The sequence below is a fragment of the Brachypodium distachyon genome, chromosome 2 (genome assembly GCF_000005505.3).
Source record: "Brachypodium distachyon strain Bd21 chromosome 2, Brachypodium_distachyon_v3.0, whole genome shotgun sequence".
NCBI lineage: Eukaryota > Viridiplantae > Streptophyta > Magnoliopsida > Poales > Poaceae > Brachypodium > Brachypodium distachyon.
In genome coordinates, this window is record NC_016132.3 from 17,484,618 (window position 1) to 17,495,981 (window position 11,364).

Genomic DNA, 11,364 nt, shown 5'->3' on the forward strand with positions numbered 1-11,364 from the left:
TTCACGAAGTACCGAATTTCAAAAGCAGGATGTAGCTCCACTGCATCAGGATAAAACAGTCATCCGCGCAACGAAATGTCAGAGTTAAATCAAAGAAAGCAAGTAGCAGCGTAAGTGCGATTACACTAGTCTGGAAATGTCAGAAGCAGCTGAAAGAACTAACACAAAGACCTCCTACGTCACGACCGAAAAATACAGTCATGACGGCCATCCATCGCGCATTCGTGCAAATTAAACTAGCATGAACATCACATGCCCAGGGGGGCAGCAACGAGAGCATGCAGAGCACTGGGGCTAGGGTGGCTGTGCCCAAACAACTCAAGCAGCCGTGGGTCTGCACGGTCAGCTTCTTCATTTGAGTTTCCTCCCTTCACATCTTCACCTGCTCCCAGTATCTTCTCAGTCAAGGAGAAACCAAACAGTCTGCAATTGCTTCTCCCGGAGTCTCGGGTTGCCAATCCAGAATTTGCCGGAGTTGAGGCTCTCCCTATGTCGAATCGATGGCCTCCAGTTTCCCTTGGCACTGGACGCTGTACACGCAGCCAGGCATCAGTTTTGCTTGCCATCTCAAGAGGAGAACACTGGCTGAGATATGCCCCATGGTGGTGTGTTCTGCCTTCCAATTCAAGCTGCGGAACTGTCGCTTGGTTAAACATAAGAACAGAAGAGGGAGAAGATACTTTCGCTGCTGATGACAGAGCAAACTGCGGGAGAGAATATCCTTGAGCTTCAGCAGGCAGTCCAGTCGGTGCAGCTGATTGGCGCACATGACTAAACGAGCCAACTCTGCCATTCGTTGCACGGGTGTCAAAAGTAGTTCCTTTGAAAAAGGGAACTGCTTGAGACATTTCTTGACCTTGCAAGACCTCTGGGAATCCAACAGATTCACCAAAGCCCAAGTGCTGGTAAGTAAACTCACTGGCTTGCTCCTGCACATTAGAGAACCACCTGTTGTCTGAAGTTCGAATGTTTGCGACATCAGGTGATTGAGAGCATGCAACACCACGAGTCTTAGAACCCATCAATTCTTGACCTTGCAAGACCCTGCGGAACTTTTTAATTTCCATGGAGTCTGGATAACCATTTCCATCTACAAGTTTGATCAGAGGGTTAATTAGAACATCGCTCAACTAAAACAACTATGAAAAGACATCAGCCTCATGTGGCAGGACGTACCAATAACTGGAGCATCCAAATTGCTTTCAGGAAAGCTCAATTTGGTTCGCTTCGAATTAGATGCTGACAGAGAATGAGTAACTGAATTCATGCCACCAACTCTCTCAATCTCCCATGGAGAAATTCTGTGTTGATGGTTGCAATCAGTATTGCCATCCCATCTTACCTGTAAAACAAGCAAATAAAGCGGCACTTCAATTGAGCAGAAGTTTGGGGACAAATATCTTAATGACTAACTGGAGAACCCACAATCTTACAAGTCAGCAGATGTTTCTGCTTTCAGCTCAACGGTGTCGGTGATACAAATCAGGTCATCACAACCGACAACCTAAGCTCAGTGTGGAAAGGATCTTACTTTGATACTAACAAAATTAGAACTTCTAACTATCTGTTCCAAGGACAACTGGAAAATTTCAGCATGGTTCTTGTGTCTGAAATACTGAGAATTCAATAATGGCAGGAGTTTATTCAGCTCGGAGTGATAGCAGAATGATTTATTTTTTATGAGAAACAATCAATATTTTTTAAGAACATGAAAGTAAATTACCATACAAGAGAACCAGTAATTGTATCTCTTAAAATGCATACCAGGAGGCATCTCCATTTTGATCCAGGCCATCTTATGGGGTCTACTTCACTAACACCTGAAATCATTCCGGTGGACCTGCAGAGCATAAAATGAAAATTCAAGAGACTGCTGTACGACAAGCATTTTCAGTGGAATTACAAGTACAGACCTCTCATTAGCATCCTCACTCTCATAGGAAAGTTTAAACCTCATTCCAATAGACAAAGGGTGGTTCAAGCTCTTAGAGAATTTCCAATAAGGCACAATAAATTCTGACGCACCACTCCTGCAGAAGGATGAGACAAAATTATTCAGGCCACTCAAGCTGTTAATACTTTGAATGCAGATAAACAAGACAGATGGACAAACCTTGTGAGGTAAAGCAGTAAAAACACATGACTAACGAACCATGAACTTGCACAGCCACAACATATCCATGTCACTTGAGTGATTAACTAAAAATTCGTACTCCCTCCGATCCATATTAATTGTCTCAAATTTGCCCAAATATGGATGTATCTATGCGTAAAAAGTGTCTAGATACATGTAATATATCGACAATTAATATGGATCGGAGGGAGTAACATAATTTGCAATGGTCAACAAACCTTGGGTCGAAACAAACATGAAAAGTACTTCTATTTCTGAAGGAACTGGCAACAGCAGATAGTGTGCGCTGCCTTGAATCACTGCTGTTCACAGCTTTGAAAAGGTCCTCATTTCTAAGTTGAACTGCTCTCCTTATGCCTAATCTTAGTTCACCGTCACAGCCTCTGTACAACAAGAAAAATGGATTTCAATGGCGCAGATCGATGGGAAAAATCATAGAAGCCTTGGTTCATCACCCTGACAATATGCTTACCGAAGAAATAAGACTGCATCCCCCGAGACTAGTTTCTTCTTATTGACAAATGAACTCCATCCAGTCGTTAGAAGATGCCTACGAGGTTGACCTGGTATTCAGCAAAGTGTTTACCACACATCACAATTGCATATTCGCGTTAAAGTGGAAAAAATTATCTAATGCACTGCCAGTGAACTGAGTAGCGAGTAGTGGAGATGACGTTTACCGCTTTGATCCACTATTAAATTAACAGACTTCCAAGAATTTTGGGCAGGTAACAACAGAACTGAAACTCCCAAAACCCTAATGTACATAGAACTGATTGTATGAAAATCTTTGATAAAACAAAAGCGAAGCTCGCCTATCACCTTAACTTTAGCAATAACTGTAGCTGACAGCATATTCCCAATTTTTAAAATTAAGTTAGCAACACACAGAGGGGCACATAGGTTCCCAATTATACAGGTGCTAATGGAAACATCTTTATAATCCTATGAAATTGACCCGCCTGCTTCACTTAAATTCCAAGCACAATTCTCTTGCTTTAGAATCCAAATCGCCTAGCCCAACGCCTTGGTCAAACCAATTCAAACCTAGTTGACACAACAATTTCCTAATCTAATTTGATCATCTTAAGTTAGATTTTACAAAGTAAATGCAGCAACCATACAAAGTTTTCCATTTGAGTGAAGAAATGGACATTATCTCCTACACAAATCGCTAAGGTGTATGAATGGAATGCTCGAGTGGCAACAGCAAAACTATCAAATAAATACAGTGCAACAGAACAAATTATAACAATAAATACATGATGTTTCACACCTCTATAAATATGGCGAAACCTCCATTGTGTGCCATGCAAGTCCTTTGCAATGAGCTCTTGTGAAGGCCTGACCTGCTCGTAGTCCTGAAAGAATGGAAGAGCTGGAGCTGGTTAGATCAGTAGTGCAAGTGACCATATAATTTCGTAGTTCACACTGAAGTTATTTTTCCAAGTGCCTCACCAAAGGTGGGAAACAGTCCTCTGCGGCCCGGCGAGGAACAGAGAAACCTCCATGTGTGCTTGTATCAGAGGCAGTGAGTGTCTTGCAGAACATATGTGGCATGCGTGGTTTCTTTTCTCCAGAACCAAACTCCATGTCCTCTTCTCCCCATGCGGTTCCACCTAGGTTTTGCCTGGACATCTGAGTCAAAAAATAACAACACTTTATCAGACAAATAAATGACACTTTACCTTATTTGACAACAGTTCTTTTTTTGAGAACAATTCTAAAGACTGGTATCACAGGACATGTTCATTCATAACAGACTACTGTCCCCGACTACTCCCATCCAGGAGGGAAGAACTTCGTAATGTGCCAGTATGTGATAGGCTGATAGCTGAGATCAAACTAAATAGTCAATGTGCAAACACCAAACCGTCCACGCAGCTCTAAAGAAAAATGAGGGAATCCAACTTTCAGCTCCTCAATTTTACATTTGTCCAACTTACATGTATTGCTGTGAGCCTGCGACCAGTATAAATACAAGGAGACACGGCCTGATGGGATAGATATCCTTAACCAAATTCTATACTTACATCACTATTGATGTACTGATCATCATCTAAAAGGGAAGAAACAATTTACTGGTCTACGTCCAACGGTCTGTGACCAAGGAGATGCTTTGATGAAACAGTCCCATGTCCACGCTAGATCCCCAAAAATGGAAATGGGAGCGCCACCTAAGGCGTGCAGCACCAAAGCTAGGAACTGACTGGTCACTCTCTCTAGAACTAGAAGGACCGAGAAATACACCCACCGCATCACCGACTGCCCACAAAAAACCTCCTCCAAAATGCTATTGCTATTGAGCAAATAGATTGAAGCAGCACCACTCACCTCGCATACCGCCACCAGCGCGAGCCGCGCATACACCTCGTCCGTCGCCGCGTCCGCCTGCACGGAGACGCGCACCAAGCACCACACCAAAAGGCACACACATCAGCAAACCTCATTTTCAGAACGAAGTGCGAAACCGAAGCGGGAATCACCAGAGACGCCACTCACGCATAGCTCGACGTCGAGGACGCGGCACGCCACGTGCGGCGGCACGGGTGGCGCCGCCCCGGCCACCTCCCCGCCGCCGCCGCCGCCCGAAGCGAGGTGGCCCTGCGGCAGGTACACGAGCGCGCTCCCCTGCCGCGGCAGCGAAACCCCTGGCCCCGCGCACGCGTGCCACAGCTCACCGCACACCCCCGCCGCCGCGGACGCAGCTGCAGCGTCCCCGTCCTCCTCCACGGTGTTCAGATCAATCCCCATCTCTCGTTCTCCCCCAGCCGCGCGCCACGCGAACGCGCTCGCACTGAGGTAGTACTACTCGGTAGAGATGGCTGAGCAGGGGAGGCAGGGCTACAGAGGAGAGAGCCTTAAAGCAGCGGTGGCGGCATCGGCATTAATGCGCTTCTTCTCCTCCACCCCGCGAACGCGTCGCGCTCTGGCCATCTCTCTCCGCCTGTCCCATCTACTACTGCTGCTGCCTCTGGCGAAGTAATCCTACTGGCTCCCACTGCGCCCCACCGCAGCAGCGACTTCGATGCGGTCGCTGTTCCTCCCGCCCCACTGTAGCACGCCACGCCACGCCACGCTGCGGGCTTGGCTGCCCACCGCCGACAGGCGCCCGTGCCGTGCCGTGCCGCGGCGCCTTTATGACGGGGGAAGGGCTTTCGGGTTTGGCTGCAGGCTAGTCTTTCGCTGGTCTTTGTTTTGTTTTGCGTTGGGTTCCGCGGCCTCGGCTTGTAGCCGTTGTTCTGTTGGTTTTGGCCGCCTCTGCTGCGGCTAGGCCGCTGGCTCCACTGTTCCCGCACAGGATGGAGGCGAAAAGCTAAAGAGATCTGGCAAAGGTTGCTTTCGTGGGGGAGACCGGCTGCTGCTCTGCTTGTCTATTTGCGTCTGCGTTTTTTGTGTACAACCCTACTGCGTTCCGGCAGTGTCACTGTCACGTAATACTACGGATTTGCACGGTTTATTTAGTAAGCGTTGCTTTGGCGTAGTAGTACTACCTTTTCAGTGTGGGGCGTGATTAAAGGCTCAATTGTCGCAAAAGAAAGGGGTCAAGGGTGTGTCTCTGGCTCTCTCTGCCAACAAAAATACAGACGGTCAATGGTGTTGGGTATTCACTCCTCTAGTCATGTGAACCCACGGCTTTGCTGAAGGAACTGGTTCGCTCTTTGCCCAGAAGTTATCTTTACCACAACAAGTAATCACTTGCTAGTGGTGCTACTAGTGGTAATTATCCAAAGGTAATTGGGGCAGTGCCTTTATGTAATGTCAAAGAAGCAACTTGTCTGGAAAAAATAATCCCCTTCGATGTTGAGAAGTTGTCTGGTTTTTTTAAGGCAGAGATCAGTCGACATGTTAGCCATCCGATCTTAATCCGATGATAGCAAGTGGTAGATGAGAGAATGAGAATGACCCTCAGATATTAATCCAACGGCTCTGAAACGTCAATAGATATTTAAGGTTCATTTCTTAATCCAACGGATCTGAAAATAATAGGTTGGGGCATGCCTAAGAGCTCCCCCTTATTTAAAAAACAATTTGGGGCATGCATGCAACAAATGGTCCCAAAAGAGTTCGTTCGTTTCCCCTCTTTTGGGTGTCGCCTTCAAAATTTTGATCTCACTCGCATTTCGTTGGTGCTCGACGTCTACAGCTTTTGCGGACCGCTGTTTCTAGGCCGGCCTTGCGAGTGGCTTGGCATACCTTGCGATATGGGTGGCAACGGCAATGGTGACAAGTAATGCGACAAGTTTTTGTCGTGTAGCGGTGTTGTCAGAGGTGTTTGGCATACCTTGCAATATGGGTGGCAATGGTGACAAGTAATGTGATAAGTTTTTGCTGTGTAGTGGTGTTGTCGGAGGTGTTATATTGCAGAATCTCGCAGATCTAATGATGGTGCCCTGATTGCGGTTTATTTAACTAACAGTACCGTAGATGTGTTGTGACGGTCTTCGCCTCATTTCCTCTAGCTATTAGTGAGATGAGCCAAGAAAGGACGGATATGACATTTAGATATGAAATCCGATGGTTCCGATGCGTCAGCTGTTTTAAATATTTTCCTTTAAATATCAGGCGATTGGGAGTCTGAGATACAACCGCGTTACAAAAAATGTGTTAGGAAACACATTTCATCGGCAATGGCACGGACAGTTTCTCTGCCTCCAAACACGAACGCTCAGTCTTTGCTGTCAGGGACACGATAAAATCGTCCAACACGCCAAGTCTTTGTTTACATGGTCACGGTCAAAACGGAAAAACTCAGTCACGAACAGAGGCGATTGGTCACACGGCACAGCAAGTCAGCAACCATGAATAGCGATGGGGCCCCGTCTCGCGCGCGGCAGGCCGCCCCCACCGGCGTTCGTTCGTGTGGGGAAGCGTGGTGACAAGCCAGTTCAGCTTGGCGAAGCAAGCAAAGCAGCCCGGGAATACAGCCGAGCCCGAGCTCGCCCTACCTCAAAGATTCCGCCTCGGCCCTTGCCTTCTTTTTTCTTCTCTCCCGACAGTGAAAAAAAGGATCGCGAGAACTAGGGAGGGCCGAAAAATCAACAGACGCGACGTGCACGCGGCAATGCAGCAGCCGGTCACATCCACAGGTCCCCTCTGGCCTTTTATGGCCGCAGCGGATCAGCCGGGCGCTCGCTCGCCCGAACGATATCCCAAACCCTTTTCTTTCTTTCCCCCGCACGACACAGTTCTCCCATGCGCCCAATGAAAGCCTTTTTTTTCCTTTCTTTCTCGTGTGGGCACGTCGGGTGACAGGACATGGAGAGGAAGAGGAGAGAGGGCAGGGAGGCCGCTCGGTTTTCCCGGGGGCTGTGTCGAGTGCTTGCTTGCGTACGTGCCCGCTCTGGCTGTCCCGGCTGATCTGACGCTGCCTGTGCCTTCTGACTCGGGGGGGCTCGCTCTGGACGCGGTCACGTGGCCTGGCCGGTCCCTTGGCTTGGCTGGCTGGCTCATTGGATGCTGCCGCTGTTTATACTGGTCAATGTGCAACAGTGTGTGGACCTTGGTTTTACAGTCAGTCGCCGCTGGCCAACGATGTGACGCCGGATGTGGAGTGCAGGGTCTGTCTGGCGTCGTTCATGGTCTCTGCCGTGTTGGGGGCGGCAATGAGCCACCAAATGGGCTCTTGGTGGAAGCCGGCCCACTTCCTAACGGGCTTGGTTTCTTAAGATAAGAGATTATCATCCTCTTCTCGGGATTGACCGTCCGTGGGCCTTTACGTGGGATCACTCGCAAGCGTGCTGTTGCTGAGCCCAGCAAACCGCGGTTTTTCGCGAGATTCTGATGACTCTCCGTGAAGCTGATAGAAAATGTCGTCCATTTTGACCTCCAGTACATGTGCATCCGACGATGATGGATGGGCCACCAAGCTGCGTCTGAATCGTGTCCATTTTGGTGTCGATTGCCCATCCAGGACCTCCAAATGCTCAAGCCTAGCAGTTAGCAGCCTGCCAATATTCCGTTGACAGAACCAACCCGTGGTCAGGAGTGGTGTCTGTACGCCCTCTATATACCTCCGGCCCACTAGAGATAAATCAGATAATGATGCCATGTTGTGTCTTATAAAAACAGATTATCTTTGCAACAGCAGTCGACGTAAGCAGCACGATGATTTCATCGATCTCAAGGCTTCACGTTCTGGCCTTCTGTGAACCCTACAGAGTGCTGCATATGTTTCTTTTGCAGGGTTTTTCCAGGGTAGGAGTGCTGCATATGTTAACATGCGTATCTACGTTGTATTCGTGTTTCTAGAGAAAAAGGAGTATTCCCTCGAGAAAATAGAGTAATTAAGAGACCACCATAACTGCAAGTAAACAACCTAGTCATAGAAAATACGCATGTCTCTAAACACGTTTTAGTGTGTAGATAGACAAAGTTGCGACATTTACTATCAGACGGAGGGAGTAGTAGTTTCCGTTTCCTGAAGGAAAAAAACTAGTTTATTTATTCAGTTCCATCTCGTTGATGTGAACTTGTAAATGAAAGATGAGCAAGCAGCCCTCACAAATGAGATCACAAATTTATTTTACCTGTCCGGGGGGACGATACATGTTGTATGTTTAGTTCTAGAGATGACCATGGCTACGATACTCATAACTTGAACTTAACTCTCTGGCTAGCAAGACGCCATGCGAATCGACCAAGATTCATGAGATAATCCCATCGTAAACCCATCCATGCATGCATTGGAAGCCGAAGCTCCACTTAGTTATGATGCTGAGGGTCCGGACCGCCGGGAACCGTCCTCTTCTCTCCGCCGAGCGTCCTTCGCGTGCTCCACTTGGTGGCCAGGCGAATTACTTCAGTCGATTCGCCATTGCCGGGTACCGCCGTCACACCCTTGGCACCGGCATCGTATTGACCCACCAGATGATCCATCCCACGAGCTTCCGGCGCGGCCATGAGCTCGCCGCCGATGACCAAGATAGCCAGGAACGCAATGCCGACGCGAGCAGCAGCCATCTTGGTAGATAATACTACTCCAATATGGCAATTCTCCAAGAGCTTTGTCAGTGTGTGTAAGCGCCTGTAGTACTATCTTGGTCTGATCTGTTTATGGACAGGCGTAGCAATGCATGTTGTATTTATAGTTCCAGAAATTCGCAGGCGCATCGTCACGAGCAAACTTTGTTCTGGAGACACGTTTGCTGGCCACTACTAGTTGCCAACGCTGCAACTAAGTTTAGGGACGGTTAAAATATTATCCGAATCCGTTACCAATTCTGCTAGACGTAGCAGGATATGTTTGGGATTTGTGTTGTGATATGAGTTAAACTCGTTTTACTTGTTCTATTAGGACTCATCTTTGTTGCCCGTTATATATATCCCATATAGTCACACCTAAAGACGGTCTGTCGTCTCGTGCTTGTAATACTCCAACATAATGAAGTTGCGCCTTCGTGCGTTACGTTAAAATTCGTGTCTCTCGTTTTTAGTTTAATCTCTATTTTCGTAACACGGATCTTTTTACGGTTATGAACTTGCGATTCCCGTTGGCGCGCGCAAAATTAACCTGTGGGCCTGCTCTTGCACGCACCAATATGCTGTCGGCACTCGGCACTGAGCCTGGATTTGCTGGGGCTGACTTGGATTGAGACTGAAAAGGTTAATTCAGTAGTATGGTATCAAACGGTATGTAAAAAGTTTCTTGGTTTTTAGTCAACGTACGTTGATACCGAAAACTTTTTCGATTCGTCTTTAGTGGCTGGACAACCGAATAAGCTGATCCAAAAGTTTGAACAAATTGCTTTACGTGTGCACATGATGTTTTTGTCATTGTTGTCTACTGGTACTAGCTACTTTCGGAGTTTTTTGCCCATTGGCCACGATCGCGAGTGGAGGAACGATCGATCGGATGATGATACAGCACGGCAGCAGGCTGAGGCTAGCTACCATGAATTTAACCTAGTCACCCAGCACAATCGCCCTTCGGGTTAAATGTGCTTGTGATCTCTGCCTGATTGGTTTGCTTTAATATACTCCGTATGCGACATTTCTTCTTCTTTTCTTAGCTCTACAAAATTTGGGTTTAAGGAATCTGCAGCAGTCCCGATAGATGCGCGTAACGAGAGGGTTTATGAGATGTGCACATATACAGCTCAGGATTGTCAAAGCTCCACGTATGCTTCACAAATTACAAACTCAAGTACTCCCTCCGATCCACAATGAGTGTCTCAGGTTTAGTATGTGTCTCAGATTTAGTACAAAGTTATACTTAGTACTAAACCTGAGATACTTATTATGGATCGGAATCTGGAGCTTAACTGTGAACTGTTGCTTCGTTTCATATGCAATGAAGCCGGGCGAAAAGCCTTTTTCTTAAAAAAACTTATTATGGGTCGGAAGGAGTATGTGACATTGCATTATATACCGATCGACCTGTAAAGAGTGAGGGTAAACTATACTAGTGCCGTTGTTGCAGGCATATACTTTTTTCTTTCTTTCTGGCGATCACGGGAAGCTCTAGCAACTAGGCATATACTTTTTTCTTTCGGTTTTGCTATTTCTTAGGGGACTGAAAAATAACTATTTCTTAGTTGATGATAGCAACCTTTTGATTCAATCATTGAGATTCGTGTAAGATAAATGTAGATTCGATAGATAAGAAAATATTGATTGGATGGCTACAATTGTTGACTGAGAAATAATTATTTCTTAGACGACCGAGAAATAGACAATCTCATATATTTTTTATAAGATTTATTGCAAGTATACAGTTTTGATGACTGGACAATGCGGACTGATGATTTTAGTTGGCAAGAAACCAGAAATTTCTGACATGTACACCGTACTATCCAGCAACCACTAGTGCTGCTGATGCTTCTTCTCTTAATGCGAGAGCTTACTGCTTTAGCTGCATACTAGCTAGCAGGTGTTGAAATTGGACATCGCACTCTCCAATTTTACTTTTTTTTTCCACTGTACAATAGTTGCGATTCTATTTCGCTCCCATGCTCCCAGAAGTGTTTTCTGCGTCTCAAAAAAAAAAAGTGCTTTCTGCGTCTCAAAAAAGAAAAGAAAAAAAAGGCATAGAGATAGAGGGGGAGTCCGGCGCATACAGTACAGTAGAGCGCATGCCCGCAGTGCCAAGGGGTATTTCCTATCAAAAGAAATAAAATAGCGAGCCAGAACGCAGCGGAGGAAAGCGGGAATATTTTCCTCATAGGGCAAGAAACGGTCGGGGCGGTGGTGTTCGCCGCTGCGCCTGCGTCGAGGGCCTGCGACTTGCG

At 46.8% G+C, this 11,364-nt stretch overlaps 1 protein-coding gene across 2 annotated transcripts; it reads right to left on the reverse strand.

Moving 5' to 3' along the window:
- LOC100834193 (auxin response factor 14) lies at positions 1–5,306 on the reverse strand. Of its 2 annotated transcripts, XM_024459222.1 has the most exons (11): positions 4,637–5,306; positions 4,469–4,525; positions 3,593–3,772; positions 3,411–3,495; positions 2,607–2,697; positions 2,353–2,517; positions 2,114–2,158; positions 1,914–2,030; positions 1,765–1,840; positions 1,177–1,342; positions 1–1,090 (listed from the first exon to the last, which is right to left on the reverse strand). In XM_024459222.1, exons 1-11 carry the CDS (start codon positions 4,886–4,888, stop codon positions 249–251), a joined length of 2,076 nt encoding a protein of 691 aa, XP_024314990.1. In that variant the 5' UTR covers positions 4,889–5,306; the 3' UTR covers positions 1–248. The 2 variants fall into 2 exon arrangements, with proteins under 2 accessions (XP_024314990.1, XP_003568111.1); XM_003568063.4 differs by lacking the exon at positions 2,114–2,158 and having other exon boundaries at positions 4,637–5,301.
- Positions 5,307–11,364: the final 6,058 nt, after the last annotated feature.